Genomic DNA, 18,651 nt, shown 5'->3' on the forward strand with positions numbered 1-18,651 from the left:
GACTGCCATGAATGTGGTATGATTTTTTACTGAAACAGCATTTTGTAGCCCAGGCCCCATGCTGTCCACAGCTGTTTTTCTCTCTGATACCAGCCAGGTGGCCCCGTCCTTTGTGTTCCCCTCCTCACCCCCTCACATGACTTCAGCCTTTGGATTCTCAGCTCCTGGCTGCTTTCCACATTCCAGTGCTCTTTCAGAACCCAGGCATCCTGGCCTCCAGCTGAAACCGCTGCATGTGGCTTCCCCCACCCCTGGCCCCGTGACTCAGGCCCTCTGAAGGGACCAGCCCTCTTCTTGGCACTCACTGGGGAGGGGGGCAGGGGAAGGGGGGCCAGGTGGTGACATCACAGTTGAGGGGTATAAAAGCTTTGAGCCAAAACAGAATTGAAATTGAAGACACTGAGAAAACCTGACTGTGCAGCGTGTGCTCCTGGGGACCTCTTAGGACCCCCGGCCTGCTACTCACTGCATCAAGGCCTACCCACTGGTAAGGCGCTGCTTGTGAGCCAGGGAGGTGGGGGGCAGGCAGGGACAAGGACTGATAGGTGGGGAGGGAGGGTTCCAGGGCCTCTGTGTCCCATCTCTTCTCCTTTCTCACCTCCATCTCCTTTCTGGGTTTCTGCATGTGTCACTGACTGATTGATACTTATTTTACTTAGATGGTTTCCCTGGGTGGCAGCTGGGAACTATCCCACCTTCCTTCCCCAGGCTGCGTAAATCATTTACTCCTCTTCTCCCCTCAGCACTCAGTTTATTCATTAACTGTTTCTCGTGCTTCACGCATTGCTGGTCACACACTTCTCTCTGTCGGGTCAGACGACATTTTATTCTTTTTCGCCCAAAACCAAGCACATAGGCTGTTCAGAAGTTGGATGACAAAGGGGTGTATCGTCTCATTTCCACCTCTTTCCTGTTCTCCTCTCGGTCCCGGTTCGGTCGTGTTTCCCTGTCTCTAGAGCTTTTGTTGAGGGAGGGGGGCCTGCAAGGTGTGAGGGCTGGCCGGCCTTCACCCTTCCCCCTCCTTCCCTTCCAGACCCCATGCCGGGAAATCCCCGCCTTCTGTGGCTCCTGGCTGTCACCTTCTCCTTGGTTCCCAGAGCGCAGCCCTTGGCGGGAGACGCGGAAGAAGAGGAGCAAGATGAGACACCTCTGCCGGCTGTCCCCTGCGACTACGACCGCTGCCGCCACCTGCAGGTGCCCTGCCAGGAGCTGCAGAGGGCCGGCCCGACGACGTGCCTGTGTCCTGGCCTTTCCAGCGCCACACAGCCGCCCGACCCGCCACGCCTGGGGGAAGTGCGCATGGAGGCCGAGGCGGGCCGCGCCGTGGTGCACTGGTGCGCCCCCTTCTCCCCGGTCCACCAGTACTGGCTGCTGCTTTGGGAAGGCGCCGGGGCTCCGCAGAAGGGGCCTCCCCTCAACTCGACGGTCCGCCGAGCGGAGCTGAAGGGCCTGAAGCCCGGGGGCGCATACGTCGTCTGCGTGGTGGCCGCCAACGCGGCCGGGGAGAGCAGCGTGCCCGGGGCCGAGGGCCTCGACGGCGCGGGCGGCCCCGCCTTCGGGCCCTGCGGCCGGCTGACTGTGCTGCCGAGGCCACTCACGCTGCTGCACGGGGCCGTGGGCGTGGGCTCGGCGCTGGCCCTGCTCAGCTGCTCCGCCCTGGTCTGGCACTTCTGCCTGCGCGAGCGCTGGGGCTGCCCCCGCCGAGGCCGCCCGAGCGGCGCGGGACTCTGAAGCCGCCCGGGGGCCTCTCCGGCCAAGCTAAGCCCGGCGCTGCTCCGGGGGAGGTGGCGGCCCCCGACAGATGGCGGGATGGAAGGCCGGGCGCTGGGCCCCCACTGAGTCGGTTCAGGCCCCAGACTTTCCACTCTGCCCCGAGCTTAGGTTTAGGAGTAGAGAAGGTCGGCAAATTTTTTCTTAAGGGACCAGAATAATTTAGGCTTTGTGGTTCCAGGGGATAAAATGGAAGATATCATGTAGTTCTTACACAACCATGTAACCATTTAAAAATGTAAACATCATTCTTAGCTCTTGGGCCTTACAAGTCAGGCCCTGGCCAGATTCGGCCCGTTGGCTACGGTTAGTCTACTTCTGTCGTACAGCCTCAAAAGGGCCCTGCCACTATGGGTGGCTTCCGTGGGGTTTTGAGAATAAGCTGCTGTGGTATGGGAGTTTGGGGCTAGAGACCACTCCTTCTCCTTCTGCCTTTTTGTTTAGATAGTGAGGATGCGCACTGAGTTAGAATCTACCTGTGTCTGAGGCGGGTGGAAATAAATGACTGACATGGAGTGGAGAAGAGAAGGACTGCCCAAGCTGCTGTCTGGGACAAGCTTGCGGTTTTGCTAGTAAAATTATAATAATAATAATACAATAATAGCAAAGGATTCCCCCTCCCGCATTTGTGTTTATTGTATATTCACTGTAACAACATTAAAGGAGATGTAAAAGGAAAACATTTTCAATTTTCATGATCCTTTTCAGTTCCTCGTCCACACACCGATTTTTCGGAGTAGTATACATACTTTCGAGTTTATTTTTAAATTAACTGGATGTAGAAAAGTCGAAGTTGCTACACAGTTTATTCCTCACTTTTACTGATCTTATAACCTTTTCTCAAATTATAAAAGTAACACATACAAATTTCAGTACTGAAGAGGATAAAATGAAAGTTCCCGTCCTCCTCAAGAGGTAATTGCCTGTAGCAGAGCAAATTTTTCCCTAAGCAATGCAAATATATTTTTTTCATTCAATATATTATGGACAATGTTCCCTGTTGGTAAATCACAGCCTCCTTAGTTATGTGAAAGGCATAACTTTCCACTGGAGGATGCTCCTTAACTGGCAATAGCCTTTGCTCTTTGTTAGAACATTTGTCTTCAGCGTTTGCTATGGACATCCTTGTTTGTTTGTGTATCCTCACATGTTTGTGTACTTCCATAGGGTACTTACTTGGAAGTAGGTGAGAGAGGTAGTACTATACAATTTAATCATTCTTCTATTATTGGAACTCTAGAATAAATTTAGAACACATTTGTTATTTTGAATACACTCACCACATTGCCGTGAATACTTTGTCTTTTTAATCTGATTCCTGTATTTCTCAGCATTTATTCATTTACAAATAATGAGGGCCTACTACCTCACTTTTTTGTTGTTTTTTTTTCCCCGTACTTTTTCTTCCCTACTGTCTTAATATTAAAGACACGCTTTACATGCTTTCGTACTTAATCTCTATCACAGTCGTTCTAAGAGATGGTGTCACCTTTTCACAGATGAGAAGTTTGAGGTTCTAAATGGTTTGAAGCTATTCAGTACAAATAAGGAGGTGAGTTAGGACTTCTCGATACAAGTTGCCCAACTCCATAGCTGATGATCATTCCACCGCAGAGAGGCAGCACAGCCTAGCAGTTCCAGCACGCACACTGCATGGGTTTGAATCCTAGCTCTGCGACCTTCGGTAAATTATCTCATCTTTCTGTGTCTGTTTCCTGTGACTAATAATAGTATCTACATCATATGGATTGTTGTGATGATTAAATATGAATTAACCATATAAAATTCTCTAGTGCATATATTATCAATATCAGCAACTTATTATTATTCTGCCTCCTAAAAAACATTTAAAGTGAGCTTTAACTTAAGGGACCTAACAGCCTAGGTAGTGGCGGCGGGCTAAGTAATCAACAAGACTACACACTACGGGGACAAATGCTAATGGAGTAAATACCGGGGCTGGGAGATGGAGAGGGGGTGGTCAAGGCAGGCTTCCCTTAGAAAGCACACCCAGGGACTTCCCTGGTGGTCCAGTGGTTAAGATTCCGCGCTTCCACAGCAGGGGGCGCAGGTTTGATCCCTGGGGACCTAAGATCCCACATGCGTGCGGCCAAAAAAAAAAAAAAAGGAAAGAAAAAAAAGAAAGCAAACCCAGGGTCCAGTCCGAAAAAACGACTGGGAGTTAACCAAGCCCACAGAAAAGGCAGGACATCCCAGACACAGAGGGACGGGTATGTGCAAAGGCCGGGAGGAGGGAGAGTTTTGCAATCTGCACAAGTTACCCTCAAGTGGTGAGAGATGAACCCCGCACCAACTACCAACATTTACACAGTGTAGTCTTGCCAGACACCTAAGGTTGGTGCTATTGTTATCCTCACTTTACAGATGGGACATTAACAAAAGAAAGGGTAGGAGGAAGCCAGACTACCAGCATTTAAGTTTCGTCCTCGGTGACTGAGGTGTCATGGAGAAATCTTAATCAGGGAGCTGATGAAAGGATCAGTTATTGTGTTTTGCAAAGATCCCTTTGGCAGTAGCGCGGAGGCTAGCTCAATTGCCGGACAGGATGAGCAGGTCAAAGGGTGCGCACATTTCTATGGCTCCTGATAAACACTGATAAATAATTTTCCAACCGGTTGCGCTAAGGGGCCATATCGAGAGCTGTCTTGATTCGCCCAAGGGTTTCAGGGCGGCATCGCCCTTCTACACCGCTGCGGGGCACCCGGGCTTGGGCGGGGGAGTGTGAGCTGCCTCCCGGGCCGCTACTCCTACGCCCCGCCTGTCCCCTCAGCGCCAGGTCCTGGCAGCCGGGCCAGGCCTGTGTTTTCTGGCTCTCTGCGGCACCCGTCCACGTCCGCCTCCACGTGACCCAAACAGATTCGGGCACTTCCGCTTCCTCTAGGCTTTCTTCTCGTCGGTGTCCAGGGCCGGTCTGGAGCCAGTGAGTGAGCGAGCGTCCGGTTGGGGCCGTAGGGGGCGGGTTTCCGCGCCGGCGGGGGACGCCCCGCGTTGACCCTCTCCGGCCTTCTCGTCCCTTCCAGGTCCCCGCGGAAGCGGCGGTGGCGGCGTCATGGCGGAGCTGACGGCTCTGGAGAGTCTCATCGAGATGGGCTTCCCCAGGGGACGCGCGTAAGGGAGCCCCCTAACACCCGTCCGCGGGGGTCGCCGACCTGTCCAGGCCTTTACCCCAGCCTGGCCTCAGGCTCTACGCCCCAGCCTGACCATCGCCATGGCTCGTGGGCGCTATTCACGGTGTTTCTGCCCCCAGGGAGAAGGCTCTGGCCCTCACAGGGAACCAGGGCATCGAGGCTGCGATGGACTGGTGAGCGCTCAGACCGGGTAGCAGGTGGCTGGGGACTCCTACGAGGGGCAGCCTGAACATTAACTTCCCTCCTGACTTTCCCTGTCAGGTTGATGGAGCATGAAGACGACCCAGACGTGGACGAGCCACTAGCGACCCCCCTTGGACATATCCTGGGACGGGAACCCACACCCACTGAGCAAGGTGGCCCTGAAAGTCCTGATCGAGGGACCCACTGTGATTATTCAGGAGGGCCTGAGGAGGAGGATGAACGGGTGATAATACTGATTGTTTGTCTGTAGGACCTGAGTCTGTTGTGGGAGAAAGCAAACCCGTTTTGACTGAAGAGGAAAGACAGGAACAGACTAAGAGGTATGAAGAACAAGCTCCCATTTCTGAGGCTCCTCCTCCACCTCTCCCCAGAGGTGTTTGGGCCTGTGTTCCCGGATTCTGTTTTCTGAATCCCTTGTTAATAAACACACTCTCCCAATTTATGTCCATTTCTCTTGAACTCTTTCCTCTCTGCAATACAGGATGTTGGAGCTGGTGGCCCAAAAGCAGCGGGAGCGTGAAGAAAGAGAGGAGCGGGAGGCACTGGAACGGGAACGGCAGCGCAGGAGACAAGGGCAAGAGTTGTCAGCTGCCCGACAGCGGCTACAGGAAGATGAGATGCGCCGGGCTGCTGAGGAGCGGAGGAGGGAAAAGGCTGAAGAGTTAGCAGCCAGGTCTGGGTGCTGGGGGTGTTGGCCAAGAGATGAGAAAGGAATCAAGATTTGCTTTGTCAGTGTCTGACCTACTTTCGTTCTGTCTGCATTCCAGACAAAGAGTCCGAGAAAAGATCGAAAGAGACAAAGCAGAGAGAGCCAAGAAGGTAGGTGATTGGGTACATACTGAGGGTCATGAAGTAGGGGGACTAGTAAATCCCCTTTTCTAGCTTCAGAGGGAAGGGTTGGGCTTAGTGCCTGATTGTTTAACTTTATCCTCCAGTATGGTGGTCATGGGGGTTCTCAGCCATGCCCACCAACAACAGAGCCAGGCCCCGTTCCCTCCTCTCCCGGCAAGGAGCCTCCCACGAAGCGAGAGTATGACCAGTGTCGCATACAGGTACTGATTCTGATTCCTGTCTTGCTCCTGGGACCCTTTGTTGGCTTGTAAGGCACCCAGCCCAGCCCAGAGCTTTTTTCAGTTATGTACCCTTTGCCAAACCTCTTCCATCTTTGTAAATGACTTTTGAAATCCTACCTGCTCTGCTCTTAGGAAAGATATCAAATTTTACTTGCCCTAGTCTTATATAAATCTATCTCTCTTTCATATTCAGCAGTTAACTTCTTACTTGTTCACCGTATTTTCCTTTGGCTTATTATACAGCTATTTGCACGATGTGGTACCTATCCAGATATTTTGTGTAATCTGGTCTTTGTTTTCCTTAAATTGTGAGGGAGCTAGGAGTCTCTCTTCAGTGTTCAGTAAAGCCAAGCCTAAGTGCTTGTTCATTAGCTGCTTTAAATAGTAATTATGCTGCTTCAGTCTCTCTAAGAGGAAGGAGAAACCAACTTTGCTCTTTTCCTTTTCCTTACCTGGGCACTTCACTCAGTTTTGACACTCACAATTCTGTATTTCTGTCTTGCCTTCCAGGTCAGGCTGCCAGATGGGAGCTCACTGACCCAGACATTCCGGGCACGGGAACAGCTGGCAGCTGTGAGGCTCTATGTGGAGCTCCACCGTGGGGAGGAGCTAGGAGGGGGCCAGGATCCTGTGCAGTTGCTTAGTGGCTTCCCCCGGCGGGCCTTCTCAGAGGCTGACATGGAGCGGCCTCTGCAGGAGCTGGGTATGACACGTGGGACCTGAAACCAGGAGGGGGATAGGGGACATGCCCGAGAAAGGAAGGGATGCAAAGAAGGGACTTTGTGGAGATAGTGTGAGGCCAGGAATTTGGGGGGGCCGGGGAGGGTGGGCAAAAAGCAGATCTTTTGGTTCAAACCTGTTTTGTTCCATCTTCAGGACTTGTGCCTTCTGCTGTCCTCATTGTGGCCAAGAAATGTCCCGGCTGAGAGGCCTTTATCCCACCACCCTTCTCTGACCTCTCCATCTTTGATAAAGCACTGACATTACCTTCCTAATAAATAGACCCTCTGAGTTGTGTATGCGACTGACTCCTTCCTGAATGGCCGGGAGGGACAAAAGGAAGGCTTTTAGAACAGACCCTATGCTTCCTCTTAAATTTCCACGGGAGACTTGTTTCTAATCTCTGGGTCTGATGAGTTGCTTGGGAGGTTGAAGGGGAGAGGTGCTGGAGTGTGGGGTGTACGTTGGATAGCATCTTTTGCTCCTATGGGTAAGGCAGTACCTAAGCCTGAAATCCTTAGTAGCTATGTGCCTTGACTTCTTTAATTAAGCCTAGTTTCTTCTTTAGTAAACAGGGATAATAGTGCCTGTTAATTGGGGTTGTGGGGGCTTACGTAATGCTGACGTAAGGTGCTTTGGCACCGTGCCTGGCACCTGCTAAGTCCCCAATTAAGTATTAGCTACTAGAAGGGTAGTTTTTAAAATGTGGCCATTCGGGCTTCCCTGGTGGCGCAGTGGTTGAGAGTCCGCCTGCCGATGCAGGGGACACGGGTTCGTGGCCCGGTCCGGGAAGATGCCACATGCCGCGGAGCGGCTGGGTCCGTGAGCCATGGCCGCTGAGCCTGTGCGTCCGGAGCCTGTGCTCCGCAACGGGAGAGGCCACAACAGTGAGAGGCCCGCGTACCGAAGAAAAAAAAAAAAGTGGCCATTCACAGTGAGAGGAGCCATAGTGTGACCTTCACAACTGCATCTCTTCTGCACTAAAAAGCATGAGTACTTAATATATACCACGCAGTTTTAAGTGCTTTTTATGTATTAACTGAGATATGAAGGCAGTATTATCTAGCTGTAGGTACAATGATCCCATTTTAGAGATTGGGACGCCAAAGCACATGACTTGTCCAAACTGACAGAGCTAGCAAGTAGCAGAACCCGGACACATCTCTGGGGAGCGTGACTCTAGGGCTCAGGCTCTGAACTGCCGAGCTCCCCTTGCGCTGCTGCTGCTCACCTCATCCTCGTGCTCACTCAGACAGCTGCTGACCTCCCTCCTCTCATACCCCGACTAGGAAAGAGGCCACAAGTAAACTGTAAAGGTCGCACATGACAAATGTGCTCAGCTTACGACTTCACCATCTAGTAGCTGAAAACTGCACCAATGCTCATATCTGGGTTTACACCTCAGTGTTACCAAGCTTTATTTAGTGTGTTCCGGCTTTATTTAATACAAGCAGCCCCCCCCCATCCCCCATCAATTGCAATCTTGTTTGGAACCACGGGACATAAAATAGACAAAAGGGGAGTGAAATGGTTGACCTCGCTGTAGGGCGGCCACCCCACTGATAGCTTTATCTCATCCCATCAGTGGCATCGCCAATGGATCCTGTGACGGATTCAGAAATTGAAAGCCACTGCAGTGAACGCCTTGTGGGAGGAAAACCCCAGGGCATTTAGTGAGAGGCTGCCCTGTGCCTGGCACTGCACTTTACATTCCTAAGTTCACCTTTTTACAACTCTCAAGATAATTGTCACCATTTATTTATTTATGTATTTATCTGCACCAGGTCTTAGTTGCAGCACTCTGGATCTTCGTTGCAACATGTGGGATCTCTTAGTTGCGGCATGCAAACTCTTGTTGCAGTACCTGGGATCTAGTTCCCTGACCAGGGATCGAACCAGGGCCCCCTGCATTGGGAGCACAGAGTCTTAGCCACTGGACCACCAGGGAAGTCCCCATTATCACCTTTTATGGAACAGGACTAAGGCTCAGAGGTTAAAAACATGGAGGAGTTGAAACAAGATCTGACTCAAAGCACACCCCTTTTACCGTTCCTACCACGAATTAAGGTCACAGAAGGCATTATGGCACATGTTAATTGCTAGAAGCCCCTCTCCAACCTCATTCGAAGGACAGGCACCCAGAGTGTCCTCTATGCGTATTTACTGCACAAGAGTTTCCAGGATAACGATTTCAAGAACATCACTTGGTTATCCCTGAAAGTACACTCACGCAAACCACGTGACCTGACGTGTGTTTTGAAAACGTGGTCGCTCTGCCTATAGGGCTTCAGCGTCACATGAAGGGCGGGGCAGGCGGGAGCTGCACTCAAGCTCGCCCGCAGCACTGACCCCCATAACACTCTAGGCTTTTATGGGCGTCCAACCGCAGTGCTCACTCTCTGGATGGAGGAACATGATTTATTGGTTCCTTCAGTTAGCCGCATCCGATGCCCTGGCCCAAGACGTGGACGTTAAAACACTGTCAGTGCAGGGTTTGGGGGGGAACGTGCTCACCCGGCGGCAGCTTCCCAGGTCCCGAAGAGGTCTGCGCGTGTCTGGACTCCCCGCCGGCCCACAGAGTAAGGCCGGCTCGGGCTCCTGCGCTGCAGCGGAGGTCCCGGCGCGCACGGGGGCAGGTCTGGCCTCAGGCTGACTTCCCGCCGCCGCCACTCATCCAGTTCTTTCTCCAGGCGACGTTCTCTTGCGTGGCCACGGCCTCCTGCAGAGTGGCCAGAAGTAGCTCTTTGGTCCCGGCCACCTCGTCCCTGCGCTGCGGGTCCTGCTCCGGCATCTCCTGCGGGCAGAAAGGGAGGTTCGTAGTCCGGGCTACCAGCCTGCGGTTCTCCGCCCGCTCGCCCCATCTCGGCCTCCCAGCTGCTCACACCTTTAGCATCGCCTGCTTCTGCTGCTCTCCCGGGGTCACGAGGACAAAGAGCGCGGTGCCCACGCCAGCCCCCACGCCCAGCACTGCGCCCACGATCAACGCTTTGCGCAGGGTCTCCATGGCCGACCGCGCGACCAGCGAGACGCACTCCGGAGCCTCCAGTAGCCTAGCAAGGCCGCCGCGACGTCTCAATCTGCGCAGGCTAGAACGCCTCACACAGGAAACCATAGAGACGGGGCCGGGCTAGAGAGGGCCCGGCCAGAGAAACGTTTCGAAGCTAGAGCGCCTGGGTGTTAAGACTAGGTTTAGCTGAGGAGGTTGACCACGTCAAGAGGTGTTGGCACCCAGGGCCGAGCGTGGGGCCCCTTGTCATGAAATCCCGAGGAGGATTGCTAAGGGGAGTGTAAGTGTCTTCATTGTTGCTGTGAGTTTTACAATTGCCCAGCTCCGGAATGTCCTGATCAATAGAGGGTCAAGGCTGTGCTCTGTGCTTTTCCAATACACTACGTAAGGACATTCAGATACTTATAAACATCAATCTATTGACTGCCTTCAATCCCTTCAACTCCTGAACAAAAACTCAAAGCCAAGTGTACCGGGTGGGGGGAAGGGTATATTTATGTTTTCTTTTTATTTTACTTGTTGAAAGTAAACGTTACCTTTCTCTTAACGGTATATAACCTTTTTTTTTTTTTTTAAACCATGGATTTTGTGTAACATACCGAATTCTAGTTTGGAGAAGAAAACACCTCTTAGTTGTGTGACCCCGGGCAAATCGTTTAAGTTCTTTGTTTCTCGGTTTCTGCATCGGAAAATGAGGCTAATAACAGTATTTATCTCATAGTTTTAGGATAATTAAATAAGTTTATATGAAAAGCATTTAAAACAGTTCCTGGCAAATAGCATACACCATAAAAATATTCATTAAATAAGATACAAAGAAACATGTCAATGAGGGAGACCCAGTAAGAACCAGAAAATTCCAAGTTTGTTATCAAAGCTCTTCACTCACAGGGCTTTAATCCAGATGCCCTCGTTAACTCCTACTAACGCCTTTCCCAGTGTCACCAGGGAGTGAGTAGAAATAAAGCTCCTATCCCACCTCTTGGGATTGTCCCCTCCCCTGAAAGGCCCATAATCTCCTTGCATGTCAGCCTCTTCTCCTCAGAAGTGATTAAGGGGCCAGGCGCCAAAGCAGATTAGAAGAACAGTCTGTGGGGTGCTCTGGGCAGGGATACTCTACTGAGTTCAACCACCCTGCACTCCAAGAATCAGCACCCATGGCCCTTGTGCCAGGGAGCAGCGAGGATGGGCCTTGGCCTAGAGATAGCCCAGGCTCCTGCCAGCAACCGGAAAGTCCTAGACTCACCAACCCTCTCTGGGACGACAGAGGAGAAATTGGCCAGGTTGAAGGTCACCAGGATGTTCAGGTTAGTACTTCCCCACCTTGTGTCTTGCTGTTGGCTCATTCTAATTTGGCCCAAGCCCCCTGCTGTGCCCATCCAGGTTGTCTGTCAAAAGACCCGCCTCCCCTCCATCGTGGTGGAAGCCGCTGAGGCTGAAGGGAGTGAAGAGAGTGGGGAGCTCCGGTGGCCACACAAGGAGCTGCAGCTGCTCACTGATGATGAGGAAGAGGAGGTTGAGGTCTTCCAGGACCAAAGTGAAGAACCAGGTGAGGGAGGTGGCTGGTTCAAATGAGGCTGTTGTGAATGGGATGGTCTAAGCAGGACAACTTAGTTGTGTCTCTTGCATTAAGCAGCACACAGTAGGTGCTCAGTAAACACAGTGAAGAAAAATGTAGAGGTGGGAGATAAAAGTCAAGGTGGGGCTTCCCTGGTGGTGCAGTGGTTGAGGGTCCGCCTGCCGATGCAGGGGACACAGGTTCGTGCCCCGGGCCGGGAAGATCCCACCTGCCGCAGAGCAGCTGGGCCCGTGAGCCATGGCCTCTGAGCCTGCGTGTCCGGAGCCTGTGCTCCGCAACGGGAGAGGCCACAACAGTGAGAGGCTCGCGTACCACAAAAAAAAAAAAAAAAAAGTCAAGGTGGTTGGCAAAGTTGATGAACTTTAAAAGGCAGTTGTGATGTCAGATAGGTGACACCTTTTAATATGTATTTTTAATACTTTAAGATATTTTTGTCATGGGGGAAAGAATAAAATCACCCCAAATCCGACTACCCAGAGATTAACATTTTGGCTGCCTTCTCCTCCAGATTTTTCTTCATGTCTATATACTGTTGCAGAAGCTACTTTTACTATATGCCAGGCACTGTGCTGAACACTTTTACATATATTTTTCAGGACCCAGTGAGGAAGGATACTTTCTCCCTCATGAGGAAACTGAAGCTGTTAAGTTAGGCTCTTCATTATAATTGCTGTATTATTTTTATAAGCAAAAATTACATGCATTTGTTTTATCTTAAAAAAAAAATCCAGTAATATATCAGGTATATTTTTCACTGTTAATGGGCTCTAACTCCCTCCCTCCCACCCCCCAGGCTGGACTTGGAGCTCACTGGACCCCAAATCTCCCTTAAGAACCTTTAACCCAGAACTCAGCTGGGGGCAGGAACAGGTAGATCAAGATGCCTACTGGATTCCAGAGGAGACAGATTGTCAGGAAGCCCCCAATCCCTGTCCTCTCTGGGACTCGGCATCAGGTTCCCATGTGTGCAGAAGCTGCTTTGTGGAATATTCCCATTTCCTGCCTCCCAGGAGCTTTGAGGGTAAGTATCACTCTCAAACATTTTACCTAGGTTTATGAAGCCCTTCTACCTATCCTTTCACAGTCTTCCCCTTTTACAAGCTGAGAAAAATGAAGGCTTACAGGTTAGGCCCCTGGGTCACACACAAGTCATATCCAAGGAATTTGGATTAAGAATTCCTATCTGTGCTTTTAGGAGTTCGGTTAACTGGGATGGGGAATGACCCACTTGTACCTTCTTTATTCAGCACTCATCTTGTGCCTGGCACTGCTAAGTGTTTCACCTGTTGTTGTATGGAATCCACATAACTCCAGGTATTATTCCAACCTTGCAGATGAGTAAACTGGGGCACAGAAATATTCAATACTGTGTGCACACAGCTAATAAATATGAAAGCCCGCATCCAAATCCTCATTTTCCGGTCATCTTGCCAAGACAAAAGCTTTCTCCAACTCCTCACCCAACAGAAACACTAGGGTCAGGTTTTAAGTCTTTAATTGGAGCCTTGAACCAAGTAAGCAAAGTAGGTGATGCCCCCGAAAGGGCCCAGCTCCTGCACAGACACAGTGCAGCCTTGGGACCCTTGCTCCAGGCAGGGCAGCCACACATCAGGGTCCTCATCTGAGAACTGAATCAGGGTCCCCCCAGGGCTTAGGACCCTCAGGCACTCTGACAGCAGCTGGTAAGCCCCAGGCAGACCAGCCTGGGCAAGAGCATCCCAGGTACCCTTGTCTAGCACTAGATGGAAAGAGCCTGAGGAAGCCACTGGCTGCAGGTTGAGGGCATTAGCTTGCATGAAGTGGAGGCGTGAGGCAGGGTGCCCCGGGCACAGGGGTGTTTGGCCTTGGCCACCTTCCAGGAGGCTGTTCATGTGGGCCACAGCCACAGGAGAGGAGTCCACCCCCAGCACGCCCACTGGGTGCGGGCATTTGGTGTAGAGGCCCGTGCACAAGCTGGAGGTGCCACAGCCCACGTCCAACACCCGCGGTGGACAGGCAGCTGGTGCCTCCTGCAGCAGCGGCAGTAGGAGCCCCTGGGCTTCCTCGTATCCAAAGAACCAGTCGAAGGTGCCCGCGCTGCCCTGACGGGGCTGGGCGGGGAGCTTATCCCAGAGGCGGCGGTCCGCCAGGCAGCTACCAGCCAGGGAGCCTGTGGACGAGTGGAGGACTTGCGTCACCCAGCGCCCAGTTCTAGCAAAACGCGACAAAACCCACACCAATATGGCCTGGGGCTTTAAGCGGCACAATTTCAGGGACTAGACTCCTGTGTAAGAAAGAACCCAACTTGCCCTTCCTCTGTCCACCTTCCCTACCCGCCACGGCGCGACGGGCCGCCGCCAGGCTCGCCAGGTGGAGGGTTCGGCGCAGGGCTGCCATCCGGAGGTGACGGCAAGGTCGGCCGGAGAAACTTCTGCGAAAATGTCGCCCGTACTCCGGCAGGGGCCTGAGGTCCAAGGGAAGATTTGCAAAATACGCTGTGAGGAATCACGCGTACAGCCTCCCTAACTCTGCAGCCTCGGAGAAAAGGAACGCGGACACAAACTTACTACGGTACGAACGGCTTTTATTGTTTGCAACGGGAAGTGGAAGAGGAGGGGATGCGACAGCTCCGGCTCCTGGGGCGGCTCCACAGACCTGAAATCAAAGGAGAAGGTGTGAGCACCCCGGGGAGGAGTCTGCTGAACCTCGGTTCTGCCCTGCTCCTTGGAGCCCTGTGTCCCGGCGCTTGAGGATAGAACCCGCGGAATGGAAGCCGCCGGTACCGAAGACATGACGCCGAGGGGGCCGGAGCCCTTTCCCTCTACCTCCGTACATTACGCGGACCGGGATCGCACGCCCGATCCCCGCCAAGAAAAGGAGGGTCAACAGGCCCCACCCAGAAACCCCGCACGGCCAGCCGGTGAAACCACTAGAACCGACACTCACTCAGTCGCTGTCCTCGGAAAGGCCCAAGCACCGGCCGGGCTCCTTTATATAGCACCAGGACCCGCCCCCTCCCAGCTGCGATTGGCTAGCGGAGGACTGAGGGGTGGGGCGCACACGGACCCTGCGCAGAGCTGAAACGCTGGACCCTGAGCTGGTTTCGCAACGCAGCAATGGGTGCTCCGGGGGGGAAGATCAACCGGCCGCGAACGGTGACTGTGTGGGAGCCCGACCCTGTTTCCCAAGCGTCCTGGAGCCCTTTACCCTCGCCCGAGATGGACTCGATGGGCCAGTGTCGCCGGGTGCGGGGTCCCGGGTCGCGGTGCACGGCACCCCTCTGATTAAGCATCTTCCTCCCCCTTAGGATCTGAAGAAGAAGCTGTTCAAGCGACGGCGGGTGTTGAACCGGGAGCGGCGACTGAAGCACCAGGTGGTCGGGGCTGTGATAGACGAAGGGCTGATCACGAGGCACCACCTCAAGAAGCGGGCGTGAGTGCCAGACCCTCTCCCTTTTGGTCCTCCCCACCATGCCTCCTTCCCTCCTCCTTGTCGAGCTCCGGAGCAGCTAACACCTTTTTGCTTTCCTTGTGTACTCACGTTTATGCAAGGAACGTTTGTGCCTAAACTCTGCTAGTCTCTCACTGTACCTGTAGCTCACAGCCTTTCTTTGGTTCTTGGACTCTGATGAGAATCTAAGGAGAGCTGTGGACTCCCCCACCTCCCCAAGTAACATTATTCACTCGCACAGATTATTTATTTATTTATTTATTTATTTATTTATTTATTTTGCGGTACGCGGGCCTCTCACCGTTGTGGCCTCTCCCGTTGCGGAGTACAGGCTCCGGACGCCCAGCCGCTCCGCAGCATGTGGGATCTTCCCGGACCGGGGCACGAACCCGTGTCCCCTGCATCGGCAGGCGGACTCTCAACCACTGCGCCACCAGGGAAGCCCCACACAGATTTTTTTATAAGTACATTTAAAAGCACACACATAAGTGTGCGGCGAATCATTCGATGAATTTTCACAAGGGCACATGTGAGATTTTGCATATAATCTGAGTCTTGGGGCAGAGTTCCCACCCCATTCTTTCACTGACTTGTTTATTATAAATATTTAGTTTATAAAGCGGCATAATAAATATATTTGGTCCTTGTCTCTGCTTTCTGGCAGAGCTAAATTTCCTGAGTGATAAGAGTGACTTTTTGTTCATAAGGATCCCCTTTTGAGCACACCTAAATTTATGCAAATGGTGACTTAGCGTGGGGCTGGTCATCAGAAAGATGAAGTGATTAGAGGATTGGAAATTTAATTCCCTCTCACTGCCTGTGGGAAGGGGGTGGGTGGGTGCTGTAGATTAAGCTCTACACAACCTCTTGAACCAGCTCCTGATTGGTCAACTGGTGGAGTTACTGGGAGGCTGGCTCACCTGGAGAGAGCATGGAACCTCTGGCCCCTTCCATACCTTACCCTATGCTTCTCTTGCATCTGACTGTTCCTGAGTTGTATCATTTTATAATAAATCAGTAAATGCAAATACATGTTTCCCTGAGTTCTGTGAGCTGTTCTAGCAAATTATCGAGTCTGAGAAGGGGATCATGAGAACCCCAATTTATGACTGGTCAATCAGAAGTACAGGTAACAACCTGGATATGTGATTGGCATTTAAAGTGGGGGAAAACTTAACCTTTGGTATCTGTTGCTATGTCCTGGTAGATAGTGTCCAAATGGAGTTAAATTTGTAGGACACCCAGTCAACGTCCATTGAGAATTTGGAGAATTACTTGATGTGGGAAACCTCCCCCACCCACCACATCTGCTGTTAGAAGTATCAAGAATAAGGGACTTCCCTGGCGGTCCAGTGGTTAAGACCAATTGCGCTTTCAATACAGGGGGCATGGGTTCGATCCCTGGTCAAGGGAACTAAGATCCTGCATGTTGAATGGCCAGAAAAAAAAAAAATGTATATACATATATATATATATATATATGTATTTATATATTTATATATATTTATAAAATAGGAGGAAACATTTCTATTATGTACTAAATTTTAGCAATTAATGTTACTTTATGTATGTGTTAAGACTAGTTTTAGGTAAAGTAACAGTTCTTTGACTTGGATCCAAAGACCTTTTCAGTAACCAGGACCACTGTGTGGTCTGTATTGGTTCGGGTTAACCTGGATATTTTTGCTCTTACCAATCCTTCAGGTCCAGTGCACGTGCCAACATTACTCTGTCTGGGAAGAAGCGCAGAAAACTCCTCCAGCAGATCCGGCTTGCCCAGAAAGAGAAAGCAGCCATGGAAGGTGAGGCGAGGGCACAGAAGCTGGGGTGAGGGGGCAGCTGGGTTCATTTGGGTTCTTTAATGCTTCCTCTTTCCCTTTGCTCAGTGGAAGCCCCCCTCAAGTCAGCCAAGACTAGTGAACCACAGCCCAAATCAAAAAAGAAGACAAAAGTCCCCCAGGATGTAGACATGGAGGACCTTGAAGATAAGAGCTAAATGTCACACCCCTTCCACCAGAAGATTCTCAGCTGGAGCCAGGAGGACTCGATGGTTATTTCAGAGGACTTTGGAGAAAGCGTTGCTCCTTTTCACTGTCCCCAGATTCCTCTTCCCTAATGGCCTAGTGACCTGCCCTGGAGGGATATATTGAGAGGTAGAGGGTAGAAAAGAAAGATTGGAGAGGGGGTCCTAAGCAGTCAACTCCGTTTGTAAAAAAGCCCTAGCATTCTCACTGAGATGTGTGTGATTAAATGTAGGAATGGGGATAGGCCATGAAAAGGGGCTGTGAGTGTGGAAACAAGACAATTAGGAAACAGGACCCACAGCTCTTACTTGACCAAAGGCAACAAGAAGCTACCCTCCATGATGGCCCTGTCTCCCCGATGAGTGACACTCCATCTTTCCATTTCTGACAAAAATAAGGTGTTCTGTAGAGATAGCAGAGGAGGTAATGGTCTTGATACTGGCCCTACCACCTCCTCTGTGTGACCAGGGTGGACAAGTGACCGTGGTTGTCTCTGCTTCCTTTGCTGGATTATATTTTTATAAAGTGAACATTATTTTTCCCTTTTAACGTTCAGAAATTCTGTTTGTTGGAAGCCAGGGCTGGGGTGGTTAATTAAAGTGAGAAGCTATGTGTGCAGAGATGTGGTCAACTGGGGAAAAGCATATTCTCTCCTTGCTCTGTTAATCAGTGCAGGCTTCCTGGAAGAGGGAGGGTTTGGGTACAGTGTTGTGCTCCGCCCTCCTCAAGTTTATATTTTGAACATTTTCAAACCTTCGGTAAAGTTAAGAAATTAGCACACTGAGCCCTTAAATATGCACTCTACTTGGATTTACCAGTTTTTAACATTCGGCTATACTTGATCTCCTTACCCGCTTGCATATATATGTGTGTGTTCAAGTATGTATAATTGTTGTCTTTGCTGACTCATTTGAAAGTCAGTTGCAGATGAGATTTTATCCCTTAGTACATGCTTCTATATAGCCAAAACACCTAAGACATTTAACATTGGTGGAATAGCTAAAATTCAGGTTTTCATATTCACATTTCCTCAGCTGTGGATAATATTTTTTATAGCTGTTTATTGTTTCCTCAATCCAGACACCGTTAAGGATCACGCATAGCATTTAATTGTCATGTCCCTTTAGTCTCCTTCAATCCAGAACAGTACCCCTACCTTGTCTTAGGTGACTTGGTGTCTTCGAAGAGTCTAGCCTAAATTAATTAATTAAAGAATATCTCACAGCCTGGGTTTGTCTGAGTGTTTCCATATGTTTCCTCATCAATAGATGTAGGTTAAGCATTTCTGGGAAAAATTCTACATAGAGGATATTGTGTACTTCCCATTGCATTTCATCAGGAAGTAAGTGTTGACTGAAAAAAAAAATACACAACCTAAAGGTTGAGAATTATGTTTGATTCAGCAGACTTGCTGAAAACTTAAACCTGGAAGACAGCCTGTCAGATAGCTCTGAGGTAAGGGAGGAGCCAGGATATAGAGGTGTTTTTGCAACAAAAACCAGGTAGTTGGAACATCAAAGATTATTGTTAATTAAAAAAAATCAGACTTCTCAAGTTAATTAATTTAGTGCTTTTCTATGTATGGGAAGATGCAAGAGTCTCGGCTCTTTGATATGCTCCTTAACTACCTATGGCCAGTATCCTGTTCTTTTTCCTCCTGAATCTCCTGAATCACCGCTGGGGATGGCTGCAGTGG

At 50.9% G+C, this 18,651-nt stretch overlaps 5 protein-coding genes and 1 non-coding gene across 8 annotated transcripts; 3 read left to right on the forward strand and 3 right to left on the reverse strand.

Annotated features, from left to right (window-relative positions):
- The first annotated feature begins 346 nt into the window (after positions 1-346).
- LRRN4CL (LRRN4 C-terminal like) lies at positions 347-2,437 on the forward strand. Its single transcript, XM_030833876.2, has 2 exons — positions 347-487; positions 1,034-2,437. The coding sequence occupies exon 2, from the start codon at positions 1,039-1,041 to the stop codon at positions 1,729-1,731; it is 693 nt and encodes a 230-aa protein (XP_030689736.1). The 5' UTR covers positions 347-487; positions 1,034-1,038; the 3' UTR covers positions 1,732-2,437.
- On the reverse strand, positions 1,597-10,028 carry UQCC3 (ubiquinol-cytochrome c reductase complex assembly factor 3). The gene is made up of 2 exons (XM_030833901.3): positions 9,801-10,028; positions 1,597-9,710 (listed from the first exon to the last, which is right to left on the reverse strand). The coding sequence occupies exons 1-2, from the start codon at positions 10,026-10,028 to the stop codon at positions 9,561-9,563; spliced, it is 378 nt and encodes a 125-aa protein (XP_030689761.2). The 3' UTR covers positions 1,597-9,560.
- Positions 4,645-7,215, forward strand: UBXN1 (UBX domain protein 1). The gene is made up of 10 exons (XM_030833874.3): positions 4,645-4,711; positions 4,812-4,899; positions 5,039-5,092; positions 5,181-5,275; positions 5,374-5,443; positions 5,605-5,796; positions 5,891-5,942; positions 6,059-6,175; positions 6,707-6,899; positions 7,073-7,215. Exons 2-10 carry the CDS (start codon positions 4,841-4,843, stop codon positions 7,120-7,122), a joined length of 882 nt encoding a protein of 293 aa, XP_030689734.1. The 5' UTR covers positions 4,645-4,711; positions 4,812-4,840; the 3' UTR covers positions 7,123-7,215.
- LBHD1 (LBH domain containing 1) lies at positions 9,239-18,179 on the forward strand. 2 transcript variants are annotated; one of them, XM_060303075.2, is made up of 6 exons: positions 9,252-11,230; positions 11,307-11,472; positions 12,296-12,523; positions 14,789-14,913; positions 16,636-16,733; positions 16,818-18,179. In XM_060303075.2, the coding sequence occupies exons 1-6, from the start codon at positions 11,081-11,083 to the stop codon at positions 16,846-16,848; spliced, it is 798 nt and encodes a 265-aa protein (XP_060159058.1). In that variant the 5' UTR covers positions 9,252-11,080; the 3' UTR covers positions 16,849-18,179. The 2 variants fall into 2 exon arrangements, with proteins under 2 accessions (XP_060159057.1, XP_060159058.1); XM_060303074.2 differs by lacking the exon at positions 16,818-18,179 and having other exon boundaries at positions 9,239-11,472; positions 16,636-16,737.
- Positions 12,988-14,446, reverse strand: CSKMT (citrate synthase lysine methyltransferase). 2 transcript variants are annotated; one of them, XM_060304392.2, is made up of 4 exons: positions 14,428-14,440; positions 14,049-14,136; positions 13,815-13,945; positions 12,988-13,651 (listed from the first exon to the last, which is right to left on the reverse strand). In XM_060304392.2, exons 3-4 carry the CDS (start codon positions 13,876-13,878, stop codon positions 12,996-12,998), a joined length of 720 nt encoding a protein of 239 aa, XP_060160375.1. In that variant the 5' UTR covers positions 13,879-13,945; positions 14,049-14,136; positions 14,428-14,440; the 3' UTR covers positions 12,988-12,995. The 2 variants fall into 2 exon arrangements, with proteins under 2 accessions (XP_060160375.1, XP_030689760.2); XM_030833900.3 differs by having other exon boundaries at positions 14,049-14,446.
- Positions 14,214-14,362, reverse strand: LOC115840716 (small nucleolar RNA SNORA57). The gene has a single exon (XR_004034554.1). It is a non-coding gene; the product is annotated as a small nucleolar RNA SNORA57 (small nucleolar RNA).
- Positions 18,180-18,651: the final 472 nt, after the last annotated feature.

The sequence above is a fragment of the Globicephala melas genome, chromosome 8, assembly GCF_963455315.2.
Source record: "Globicephala melas chromosome 8, mGloMel1.2, whole genome shotgun sequence".
NCBI lineage: Eukaryota > Metazoa > Chordata > Mammalia > Artiodactyla > Delphinidae > Globicephala > Globicephala melas.